At 42.5% G+C, this 13,501-nt stretch overlaps 1 protein-coding gene across 1 annotated transcript in view; it reads left to right on the top strand.

Annotated features, from left to right (window-relative positions):
* Positions 1-13,175, top strand: part of CHRDL1 (chordin like 1) — a 47,358-nt gene extending 34,183 nt beyond the window's left edge. The window contains exons 9-12 of the mRNA XM_082208659.1: positions 3,070-3,264; positions 3,523-3,690; positions 5,269-5,358; positions 9,500-13,175. Of these exons, the coding sequence (XP_082064785.1) occupies positions 3,070-3,264; positions 3,523-3,690; positions 5,269-5,358; positions 9,500-9,630 (584 nt within the window). The 3' untranslated portion in view covers positions 9,631-13,175. The remainder of the gene's footprint in view (positions 1-3,069; positions 3,265-3,522; positions 3,691-5,268; positions 5,359-9,499) is intronic.
* The last annotated feature ends 326 nt before the right edge of the window (positions 13,176-13,501 follow it).

Here is a 13,501-nt window from a genome sequence, read left to right as displayed (position 1 = left end):
CAGAGTCCAAGATCCCCTCCCCCCAGATGGAAGCAAGAATGCTGATGAGGTCTTTTCCTTTTGTTCTATGCAATTAGTGTGAGTGTTATTAATTAACTGGAGAGGTAACTTCAAAAAGGTCATGGGCATGAATGCCATAGGATTCGAGGTTCTTATGGCCCATTGTAAATGCAGACAAAGGGCTCCACTTTCTACAGGCACCCACCCTATCTAGCGAGAGAAGGGCATGCCAACATCAGCGCTCCCCCTTCCTCCCCACTTCCAACAATGATTTTTGGAAGTTGCCCAAAATCTTGTTTTTTATAAAATGCAGGCATCTGTGCTGGGGTATTTGTAGAACAGGGAATCCAAATAGAACCAGTAGTAGTGGTTCAGATGTCAGATTTTACCTGATAACTAATATTGAAAAAGAGGGACTGGCGGGTCCAAAGTAACACTGAGAGCCACACTCCTAATTTAGGAACATAAACTGCAAGATAAGGATGTTAAATAATTCCAACAAAAATAGAAATGGTAATGGAGATTACTAATGTTTACTTATTCATGTGCACAACAGAAATCAGACCAATGAATATGATTAGTATTCACTGTTGCTGTTGCTGCTTCTTTCGATATGCAAATAATACATCATTGATTATGTATTGTCCTCATTTGCATTGCATTTCCTTTGCATGGAAATGAATGGAATGGAATAACATAATAACTGACACACTGAATTGAATAAATTATGTAAGTTACATACTTACGCCACAGAAGGATGTGAGATAAATAGCATCAATTCTGGTGGAAGTTGAACTGCAGCATAGTGGAAACAGTTCTGCTAGGGATGAATAAAGGGCAGAATAGAAAATGATGCCTTCTTACATCTCTTGTGTCAGACTACAACATCCTTTGCATGCAGAAGCTCCCCGGCATCTCCAGATTTGAGGGTGGAAGAGAGACCCCTATCTGAAACCCTGGAGAGCCACTGCTAGTCAGTGTTGAAAAGTTATGGGCCAGGTTGACCAATGATCTGATTTGGAATAAGGCAGTTATTTGGTGGTGATAGAATGTATACACTTGATAAGAGTCTTTTGGGGACTTTTTTTAAGTCGGCACCTCTAGCTGGCAGAGACATGGAGGCAGCTGTATCAGTCAACAAGCGAGGAATTGCTATTAAGCCTGTGCAAATAGATCAGACATATTGCTATCTACTGATTGGTTGGCTACTTCATCCAGGGGAAAGAGGGGATAGAACATCTCATTGGGTGAGAGGCTCCCCTTTGAAGTCACGGTCTTATTGTCACACATTTGGCGCCAAACGACACAACTCCAGATTCCTGAAATACCAAATCAATGACCATGAAGTTCATTGCAGATGTTTAGAAAGGTCTGAAAGGCACATTTGGATGCCAGCCAGACAAATTTGTTACTCGGCTTGGGTTTGAAGACTTCTCACAGCTAGATGTGCTTGGCTTTTTCAAGTCCTAATGCAGAAAGTATTGCTTTAATTATTATTATTTAAATAGAGACACATTTAGGTTGCAGTCTTACACATGCTTGGGCTGCAATCCCAGCCGTACTTACCTGGCAGATAACCACATTGAGTTCAGTGGGACTTACTTCTGAGTAGACATGCTTAGGTTTGCAACCTTAATTGAGAGTATTTAGTGAGTCTTACATTTGAGTAGACATGCACAGGGCTGCAGTGCTAAACTTTTATGGATCTCCTAAACACACATGCATACTGTATGTGTTTAGAAGATAGTACTGTATTAAGCATTAGAACCTAAACATACCTTTAAGATTACTAGTGACATATAAAACTGCAACAAAATGTTGCTGTGTACCTCCTCACCTCCTAACAGGAGTGCTATTCCTGTTTGGAATCCCAACCTGTCGGCCATGTTAGAGGCTCAGACAGGGCATTCGGCTCCCCCACCCCACTGACTTTCAGCATTACATGGCTATTGAGCATGCTCAGTTCTCAATGGTCTGTTGTGCGTTTTGTTTGTTTTTAAGTGGTTGCATCATTCGCTTTTTATTTGAAGATCATATATGGAAAGGATGTGTACAATTGTGAAGAGATCCTAGAGCATGGGAGGCAGATTAAGAGTGTATGGCTAAAAATTGTAGGAGAGGGAAACAATGTTGACCTTAACACTACAGACCACCAAGCCAGACTGAAGACTTGGAGCAGATTACCAAACATTCAAAAAGGAGAGATATAGTAGTCGTAGGAGGCTTCAGCTGCCCCAATATCTGTTGGAACTCAAACTCTGCCAAGAATGTAAGGTCAAACAAATTCCTCAATTGCCTCACTGACTATTTCATTTCCCAGAAGGTGAAAGAAGCAGCAAGGGGGTCTTGGACCTAGTCCTCACCAACAGGAAGGAACTGATCAACAAAGTGGAAGTACAGGGAACCTTGGGAGGAAGTGATCATGTCCTTCTGGGTTTCATTATACAGTGGCAAGGGAAAGCTGAGTGTAGTGAGTCATGCACACTGGACTTTAAGAAGGCTGATTTCAAAAAGCTTTTAAGGGACTATTGGTTGAGATTCCATGGTCAGAAATGCTCCAAGAGAAGGAAGTCCAAGAGGGATGGGAGCTTCTTAAAGGTGAAAGATTGAAGGCACCAAGGCAGTCAATTCTAACAAGAAAGAAAAGTGGAGGCATTTAAAGAAACTAGTGTGGTTGTAGCTTAAAGATGAGCTGAGATTTAAGAAGGGCATGTATAAGAAACAGAAAAATGGGGAAACCATGAAGGAAGAGTATACACAAGTAGCCAACAGTTGCAGGGAGAAGGTTTCTCAAAAACAAATCATGCAAGACAAAACTCAGTTCTTTTTTTGATAGAATTAGAAGCTTGTCGGATCAGGAGAATGCTGTGGATGCAGTGTATCTTGATTTCAGTATCTTGATAAAGTCCCACACAATATTCTTGTGATGAAGTGGGTAAAATATGGGTTGGTAAAATGTCCCATGGTTTTTTAGTAATTAATGGGCAAGATTGTGGTTACTTTATCCCTATTGCAGCTATCTAAGGTCTACTTGTTTTGTCCTGTCCTCCCCCTCATTTTTCACCACAGTTTGTGTCTCCAATGGAAAAACCTACTCCCATGGAGAATCCTGGCACCCTAACCTTCGGTCCTACGGAATCGTGGAGTGTGTGTTGTGCACCTGCAATGTCACCAAGCAAGAATGCAAAAAAATTAATTGCCCCGATCAATATCCTTGCAAGCATCCAAGGAAAATTGAAGGGAAGTGCTGTAAAGTCTGTCCAGGTATGGATAACAGGTTGCTTTGGGTTTAAAAGGGCAGCCCACAACCCCATTCTCAGACCCTGAGTCTTTTAGCATCTGTGGAACGGGGCACAGGGGAACAGCCACGACCTGGCAGGCATTTCAGTCTAACCTAGCCCTAACCTACAACCTAGGATTGTTGTGAGTCTAATGGGGAGGGGGGCATGGAATCCTTGGAGTAAATGAGAGAATAAAATGTAATAAGTAAAATATGAATGTATCAACCTATTTCCCTTATAGATGAAATTGGAAGTCAGAACCTTGACAGCAAAGACTACTTCTGTGGTGAAGAGATGCTCCCTGTCTACGAAGCTGTTCTCTCTGAGGAAGGAGAAACCATACGCAAGATAGCGCTGGAGACAGATCAACCACCGCAAGTCAAAATCCACATGTGGACCATTAGAAAAGGTGAGCTGAGAACATTCTCTTTCCATCATCAAGGCATGTGTTTCGGGGAGGGGGGTGGATCTGTGTTACCATGCCTACTCAGAAGTTGTACTGAATTCAGTAAGGCTTACTCCCAAGCAAGTGGGTTTTGGACTTTAGGATTAAAGTAAACAAAATGGAGTTAGGTATTTTTAAGAACTTAAAGACGAGCTTGGCAACCTGTGGTTCTCAGCCTTATTCTATGCAGATGCTAAGGAATGGGTGAATTGGGAAGAAAGGGATAAAAGGAGTAGCAGAAAGTGAGGGAGACTGAGAAGGTATAGAGAGAGAAAAAGAGAGAAAGGGTGTGGCGGGAAGAGAGGGGAGGAACGGGAGTAGCAAAAGGAATACATTTAGGACAATCCATAAAAGGGGGGGGAGAGAAAATAAAACAGTAAATAAGACAAGATGCTAAGAAGTACCTCCCCAGAAGACTGCCGTGCCTATGGAGAACAATTTGAGAAGGGCATTCTATCTAGTATCTAGGTCGGAGTTTGCCAAACGGAGTTTGCCTAGTATCTAGGTCGTAGTGTGCCTGCCAGTACCTCCTATGATACCTTCAAAAGGTTTCAGTAAATATCCCCTTAAAAATTCACATCAGAGGAGAGTCTGCTTGTTCTTCCTGCCCAGTTCCTCTTTGCACAGGCTCAGCCTCTCCTACATTGGATATTGCCCCTTCAACATTCCCATGTTTCATTTGATGCCCTGTTCTGTTCTGAGCAGAGAAGAGTGTAAAGAGCTTCTCTAAACGAACAAGCATGCTGGTGGCTCATGTAGGTGCTTTCTCCCCCTACTGTTGCAGCATTTTGTGGTCTCCTCTCTCTTTAACAGGGATCAGCCATTGTGGTATGTCCCTTCAACATCCATGTGAGATAATTCCTGCACAGCAGCAATTCTGTGATGGGTCCAAAACGATTGCCCTCTGGTTGAAAATTTTTGGAAACCCATGCTCTAGGTTAATGTCTCTCCACTCCCCCTGTACCACCTCCAAATGTGATATAAAAACAAGTTTCTGCATCTGGCACTAACCCCCCCCCCCAAAAAAAAATGAGTTGTGTCCCCTTAACAGACTAACTACTTTATTCTGACACAACTTTTCTTGGGCAAACAAAGGTAGGCACTCTTCAAAGTCTACTTGGTTGTTGTTTGGTTGGCTTGTTGGTTTTTACAAGGTACACAGGGTTGTTTTGAACCCCTGTATGTTTCGACTTTTTTCTTACTTGTTAAAACATTTTAGCAGAAAATATGCAGACCTGCTCCCCCAGCCCACAATTGAGGAGGGATTTACTTTTAGTCAAGCCAGAATGAGCTGAAGCTTTGTGGATAAAGCGAGGAAAGCCTGTTGTCAGATCTGTCTGTATAAGATTATTCTTTTTTGACGCTGGAGCAAATGGAAACATTTAGAGCCTGTTGAAAATCCTAATAATTACTGGTGCCCAATTGCTGCACAATATGGTGCAGTTCGCTGGTGGTTCAAGCTGTGCAATCAAGTTGTGCAAGGCCTGGTGTCAAGAAGCAGAAGGTGGTACTTGAGTGTGTCCTTCTAACCATTTGCTGCAGGTATCCTGAGCCACTTTGACAAGCAAACAGTATCCAAGGATGAGTTCAGCGAACTACGCCACTTCAAGCAGATCACAAAGACCACTTTGAGTAAGTCAAACGCCTTCTTTGATTTTTCACAAAAACTTAGTTGTGAAGAAATATGTTCTCCAACGCGCACACACACACACACACACACACACACACACTCCATACGCAGAGCCTAGACCTTTATGTCTTCAGTCTTTCCCACTGGTCTCAATGTGTGCGTAGGGTTGCATCCTCAATTTACTAATTGGATTAATTGTACTGTTGTCTCTGAGATGTTTGGATCTGATCATTTCGGAACATAAAGCAAAATGATTGTGATAGATGTTTATATAGGGCTGCCATATTTTAAAAAGTGAAAATCCGGACTTATGGCAGCCCTCGTTTATAAAATTATGCATGGCATGGAGAAAGTGGCTACAGAAATGTTTTTCTCCCTGTGTTGTTACACTAGAAATTGTGGACGTCCAATGAAGCCAAATGTTGGGAAATTCAGGAATGACAAAAGCAAGTACTTCTCCACGTAGCACGTAGTTGAACTATGGAACTCGCTTCCACAGGAAGAAGTGATGGCCACCATCTTGGATGATTTTTTTTAAAAAAAAGGATTAGCCAATTTCATGGAGGAGAAGGTTATCAATGGCTACTGGCCATAGTGGAGATTCCATAGTTGAAGGCAGTAATGTGTCTGAATACCAGTTGCTGGAAATCACAGCAGGGGAGGGTGCTCATCTGCTTGAATCCTGATCGCTTGCTTCGCTGGTCACTGTGAGAGCAGGATGATGGGTCATTGAGGAGATCCAGCAGGCTCTTCTTGTGTGCTTATATGAATTAGCACATCAAGCAAATTAACTTCACTTGCCAATGTCTCAAATACAGAGGGTGCTTCCACGTTGTCACTATTTTGTGGGCGAAATTTAAGCACGTATCAGAACTTTAGATTTCCACAGTTAAAGGCTTTGTTACCCTAGCGAAACAAAGCCACTTTAAAAAAAAAAAAGAATCTGACTTTTTGCAGTTTAGAAAGTGAGACAGAAATGGATTAGAAAGTGTGAAGTGAACAAATAATAGGAAGACCTATAAACACCCTCTGAGCAAGTCAGGATGTCCTTTGTCATATATTAACAAGGCAAACAAATCAGAATGGGTGCTCGATCTAGATGAGATATAATCTAACTTCCCCAGAAGCTTCCTGCAAGCAAATCAGGGTGGGTGCCAGTGCCGGATTTATGTATGGGCTAAGTAGGCTGAAGCCTAGGGCCTCTAGATCTAGGGGGTCTCCCCAGCCCGCCCACCCCCCCAGCAGGCAGTTTGCCCTCTCCCAAAATTGCAAACCCAAGACTTCATGTGAGGGCAGGGCAGCTCAGGCCCAGCAACTATGAGACTCAGGGCCAGCCAGTGGGGCCCTATTTTTTGACCCATGTGCTAGGTCATTTTCACAAGGTCAGCAAAGCCCTTCAGAAATCAGACCTGTTATTGAGTTCTTGTGCAAGTTTGTACAGTTCACTTCTGGATTTTTTAAGGAAAACTAGGAAGATTTTGATGAGCTTGAGAAACAAGCAAAAACCACCTTGCCAAATGTCAACTACAAAACAAGGAGACAAAGAGTGAGGGAACGGCAAAGAAATGACAGAAGTGCACCTGGTGCCTTAGATGCACTTTCTTCAAGAGATAAGTTTAGGATAAAATCCTCAATTCCTATATTAGATGCACTTGAAGCCATTTTAAAAAGAAGTACTGTGTACAGTGATGTTGCACAAGTGTTTTCCATTCTTGCTAATCTGACAGCATCTAAGCAAGAAATTCAGCAAGGTGTTGAACTGTTGATGGAAGCATACCCAGAAGATATTGACCTCAAACTTCTTGATGAACTTTGCACTTTCACCTGTACATGAGACAAAGACATAGGCTTACAGCAGAGCACTCTCTGTCTCATACAGACCTTTATCAAATTATATACAAGAAAAAAATTCAGATGGCCTTTCCTAATGTGGAAGCAATCTTGTGGCTATTTCTTAGCTTTATGGTCACTAACTGCTCAGGAAAGAGGAGTTTTTCAAGACTCAAAAGGATTAAAAATGAATTATGGGCCACAATGTCTCAAGAGAGGTTGTCCGCACTTAGCATTATGTACATTGAAAGTGACAAACTTAGACAAACAAATTTTGATGAAGTTTTGGATGATTTTGCTATAAGGAAGGCTAGGGGGGAAACATTTTTAGTCATACTGTATTTGATAGTTGTAGTTTACTTCTTAATATGTATTTTAAAACTGACTGTTTAATGACAACATAAAGTAGATTCTAAAAGTGCCACATTGTCAGGTAACCATGATCATATTATTTACATTTCCCAGGCAATAAAATCTGTAAACTCAATGTGTGTTTTCCAACTTCATTTTCCTAAAAAATAGTGCTTATTCCACAAAAGTTCAGTTATTGCAAAAGTTTTTCAGTGTCAATTTTAACATTTATGCATTTTTTAAAATCACTGTGGTATTAAACAATAATATCTTATGTCCTTTAGAGGAGAAATCATGAATTGAAGAATTTTAAATACCCACCATCATCCTTGGCTTTACTCAATTTTGTTTATAACACTCTTCCATTTTCTTCTAGTCGTGAGGGTGGGGGAGGGGCCTCACAAGTGGAGCAGCCTAGGGCCTGTCTTCATCTAAATCTGGCCCTGATGGGTGCTCAATAAACAAGTTGTCTAGAGAAGCCCACAATCTGACCATACCAAGAAAAATTCCAAGGCAGCAACTTTTGAAAATATTCTGATCTTTATTTCATTTGTGTGAATCAAAGGGCTGTTTACATGATCAGTGGTACTAGACAAACAATCCCTTGATTCTTTTCAGCCTCTGATTTGTTTACATGTACGTGGAGTGAGTCAAAAGCTGAAGCCTACTGAAAGTCAAGAATGACTGGCAAAATTAAGCCTTCTTAACTGATCTCTTCCAGGAATTTCTGATATGTAGAAAGTGGGTGGGATACACAGTTCCCTAGAGCCAAATTGTAATCTGACCAGAGATAGTCAGCAAGAGCTAGAACACCCTAGAATTCCTTGTCTGTGCTGCCAGATGCCTTTGCTCTCAAATTGCAATCTCTGGATTTTTTTTGCTGTGTAAAGAAGACCTTGGAGGTATCCAAATAGATTCCACTGAATGAGCATGATACAAAAGGGAAAGCACCTGCCTCTGCCTATGCATTGCTTCATATGTTTCCACAGTTAGTTGCAGGAAAGAACAAATAGCAAACAGGATTTTCTCTGTTTTCTGTCTGTAAAGGTAAAGGTAAAGGGACCCCTGACCATTAGGTCCAGTCGTGACCGACTCTGGGGTTGCGGCGCTCATCTCGCTTTACTGGCCGAGGGAGCCGGCGTACAGCTTCCGGGTCATGTGGCCAGTATGACTAAGCCGCTTCTGGCAAACCAGAGCAGCGCACGGAAATGCCATTTACTTTTCCGCCAGAGTGGTACCTATTTATCTACTTGCACTTTGACGTGCTTTCGAACTGCTAGGTTGGCAGGAGTTGTAGCCGTTATTAATGCCTTTAAAGCCCGCAAGAGATTTTATTCAAGGGCTTCCCAATAATGCCTAGTTTGACATCATGGCTATAGCAAAGCGTAGAAAAGTAGGCATGTAAAGTTTACCATTGCACATACATCTCTCAATCTCTCTGCACTTCACAGTTCTAGAATTGATGTTAGGCAACTGAATGGATGGACTGACTCCTTAAAGCCTTGTGGTTTGAGTCAATATGTAGTTCTTTCATTGGTATTATAGTTACAACAAAATGTTGCCGTGTGTTTCCTCACCTCTTAGCAGAAGTGCTGCTATTCAAGCTTCCAGAGAGGCAGCCATGTCCTCCTCCAGTGATAACTATAGGTCCCATCAACACCGTACATTTCAAGCACATGGCTTCTCCCAAAGAAGCCCAGAAACTGTAGTTTGTAACTCTGCACGGGGCAAACTACAGTTCCTGTGATCTTTTAGGGAACTGTGCGATGCTAATGTAAACCAGTGAGACCCAAATGTCTTTGGGATGAAAATTCTCTTAGGAAAGACATGAACGTATAGAGGCTCTTCCCATCAACCTTCTGGGGTTCAGATGTGCTTCCACGTGATAAAAAGCCTCTCTGTGCTGTGACATATTTGGTGCCCCTGCTTTGAAGTGAAATACTTGTTTGTGTTTTGTTTTAGGCCAGTGGAAAATATTCAGTGAGGGAGAAGCTCAGATAAGCCAAATGTGTGAAGCTCGGGTCTGCAGGACAGAGCTGGAAGATTTGGTAAAGGTTTTGTACCTGGAGAAGTCTGAGAAGGACCACTGCTAAGAGAGAAACGCCAGAAAGCCGATGAAGGCATGGATCTGCAGCTGGACTGCGGGCTTAATCTGCTTCTCCTAAAAGCCCTAAAAGCCAAACTTATAATGCAAGTCAATATTCATCTCATGCCCAATGTAACCTGCTCCTTCATGTAGATCTGTCTCAGGCTTTTCAGTATCTCTCCGGAAGACTTAGGAGGCTGTGTTACTGGCAGGAGGCAACGGGAGGGTTTAGCTTCATGTAAAGGGTCGTGGCCTTACTGGTTTGGGAAAAATAATAATAGTAATTTAGATCCGGCAAGCTTAATGATCAAGGAAAAGGCCTAACAACAAAAAATGAAAATGTTATATATGCAGATCTGGAAATGACTCTGACAGCAATATTGGAGAGCTTGGAATATAAAGTGAGATTTCAGACTAACAGGTACCATGGCTTTTGGTGCAGTGCCTCTGGGGCTAATCACATTACATGTTAAAATGTACAATACAGCCTTGATGCAGGTCTTGTTTTGTTTTGTTTTGTTTTGTTTTAAGAGCAAAACAGCTTCAAGAGTGGGGGCAGGCAGGCAGGAAAGGTGCTTATCCCTCATAAACACACACATGGAAAACAACCCCCCTGCCCAGGTGGAGTAGCTTGGAGAAATGATTTTAGTCATCATCATCATCATCATCAAAAGGGCTGGTGATGAAAGGATTAACCCAGATGCAGGGAACATTTTTCAGCTGATGGATCGCATTTCCACATGTGCAACCTGCCAGGGGTGGATGTTGCGATGGATGTGACTCTTACCTTTACAGAGTAGGCTCCAGTCCAGCCGTGTTGCTTTCTGGGCGTGCATCTCTCTATCCAAGCAAGCCAGGGACATTTTCACAGTTCATGGGACATATTCCAGCCAGGCAACAGAACTGGAGGAGAGTGTAGGGCAGGGTGATGGGAGTGTGGCTTGAGGAGAGTTCCAAGGGGCAGACAGAGAGGCGGGGGCAGGGCATAATTTGCCTCTGACCTTAGTTTAAGCACTCCCTGTCGCTTCCTCTGCTTCTCCACTCTTAACCTTGCTTTCCGAAAACTGGCATCAAGGTGTTGTTGCGTGCATGAGCATGTAATGCATAGTTTTCCTGTTAACTGTTGAAATAGCAGACATTAGCACAAATTACTCTATTTTTCTACTAATTTGAGGGAAAGGCTCCTTTTTAAATCATTTCCACTCATTTCCAACTCGGTATAGGTAGCTCAAAGCTGTTTTCCTGTGGTCCCTTTTAGCATGCATCTTGGCCGCCAAGCAGCCTTAATGAAGTCATAATCCCTGGAGCACATGAAGAACTTTAAACTGCTTATGATGCTCTGCAGGGATGGAGAAGAGGAAAAAAAGAAATGGTGCATTTTGAGAATGATTTTTTTTAAGAGTAAATAGTAGGCCAATCCTATGCACTGAGTAGCTGGGAAATGAAGAGTTGCAGCTCCTTTACGTACATACTTCTGCTATTTAGTCTTTAAAAAATACATTCACACAATGTAATCACACAGTTAAGGGACCTTCCAATCATACCTTCAGCTGCTGTTTTTCCAGATTTTTCTGCGTGTTTCCACATGACATCATTGCCATTCCATTGCTATTCTGCAACATTGCAGTCATCAAGACTACTTTTTCTTCCGTCACAAAATTTCCAACATTTGTGGAATTTCTGGAACAGTTCTGCAAGATCTGCATTGTGAGGAACGTGTCATGCAATTTCCCAATTTCTTTTTTTGGGGGGGAGGGGTGAGTTTCAGCAGTTTCTGTTTGGGGTGAGTTTCAGCAGTTTCTGTTTCCCATATTTTCCCTATCCTTTTTGAAAGAGTGACATTAGAGGCTAGCTCAGTCAGAAGCAGTGAACTCAAGTAGTTCCTGCTGCCTATCCTCCTAAATTCCCATAGAGTCAGAATTCCAAGTGTTATATACCTACATGCACACAGACACCCCAGCTGCAAAAAGCCTATCAGTGACTTGTGTTTGTGCTCATAATTCTGAGATTTACTGGTTGGTGGAACAAGAGAATGGAAGAGGTGTGGCTACAGGCACAGAACTTTTCTCAATGTGAAAATATGATACCACCCTCCAAAGAACAATGACAAGTGATCAATGGGGTGGGCAGTCTGCTACAATTTCACTCCAGAAAACAAGAAGTAACAGTACCTATAGTGCTGTAAACAGTAGGTCTGGAAGAGCCTCCAGTTTGGCCTGGAGAAGGAAGTATCATTTCTTGCCAGAACTGCAGGCCACATTCCCACCGATCCTTTCAACTATACCATGCTTCGTGCATTAAGCTATGCTAATGGCTTCACTGCTATATCATTTGCACATGGCTTTCTAAGCAACCTCCCTGCCATCAGCTTCTGTCCATTGTTTCACACCATATAAAACGGAAGGTAGGAGCTGATCAATATTTTAGTTATGATTCATTTCAGGAAGGTAGCGCTCACCAAAACTGGCAAATGCCACAGCAAGGAAGGGGCCTTAGCTTGGTGGTAGAACTCACACTTTATTCCAGGTTTAGTCCCTGGGTTCACTCTCCAGGTAAGCCTGGACTGGGTGGGACTCCTGCTTGAATCAGTGGAGAGTCATTGCCAGTCAGTAGTGCAGACCAGGAATAGCCAACGTGGAGCCCACCAGATGCTATTGGACTGCAGCTCCCATCAGCCCTCAGCTAGCATGGCCTATGATCAGGAATGTGGAAGCTGTGATCCAGCAACCTGGAGGACACCATGTTTTCTTGTATCCTGTTGTAGAGGATACTGACTCAGCAGAAGGCACCTTCCTGTGTCACAGTAAAGTTATGGCAACAGCTGGCGCACATTTGAAGTCTCCTTTGTGGCCTGTCATAGCCAAAGGCCTACTTTGTCAGGTGCAATGCTGGAGTTGTATCCAACACCCCACTTCCCCTTCCTCTGCTTCTCCCCCCATACACACACAAAGGCTGTTCCAGAGGACCCCCAAAAAAACCCTCTGGAACAGATTTTGCATGAGGGGGTTGTAGCAGGGAGGGGAAGTTATGTTGTGCAAGTGGGAGTTGTTTTGCGAACAGAAGAGAAGTGTTGGATTTAGTCCCACCACAGCCAGAGTGGTCTACAAAGTGATTCTTCCCAGACATGGAAGTATAATCTGAAGCATCAAGCACCTCTCTCAGTGGAAACTTAATGAGTACTTAGGCCTAATTATTAGCAGATAAGGTGTGGTATACCTATTTCTGGAGTATACCACTGTGAGGTGGGAAGTTCATGGAAAGTGTACAGTACTTATTTTTTATTTTTGAAAGAAAAGTGAATTACTTTCTGTATTTGTGACAAGAAAGGTGGGGTGCAGACTGTGTATTTATTTGTATGATAACAACTTTTTAAGGAAAAGAAAGCACCAATATAGTGAGTTTGCTTAAGATTAACAAATATACACCATAGCCTGGGTTTAGGTTGGGCTTCTCCCCACCCACTTCCCAAGACACATACTTGTAACCATTATTTATGTATTTGTTCTATCACTTTTATAAGTTAATAAACTTGAAGTTGTTCCAAACAGGAAAGTTTCTCTCTCATGGGGATGGGCCTAATGTGCATTTCATTGTCTTAGACAATTGCAATTTTGTAAAGCAGGCTTTGACACAAAAAAGGCAACACATTCTAATTTTGACAGTTTCTCAGAACCAACACCTACGTAATGTATTCTTTGTCTGCAGAATGAGCCAAACATTTTCCATTATCCATCCTGGTCTTTCCTCTAAGGAACTGAGGGAGACATGCATAACTTCCCCCTCTGTTTGGTCATCACCACAACGCCAGGAGGCATGTTAGTCAGTGACTGCTGGTGACCAATGAAAGGCAGGCTTAGCTGGGTTAGGTTTATTGAATT

This window comes from Podarcis vaucheri, assembly GCF_965113315.1.
Source record: "Podarcis vaucheri genome assembly, chromosome: Z".
Taxonomy (NCBI): domain Eukaryota; kingdom Metazoa; phylum Chordata; class Lepidosauria; order Squamata; family Lacertidae; genus Podarcis; species Podarcis vaucheri.
This window is presented reverse-complemented; position numbering and strand designations above follow the sequence as displayed.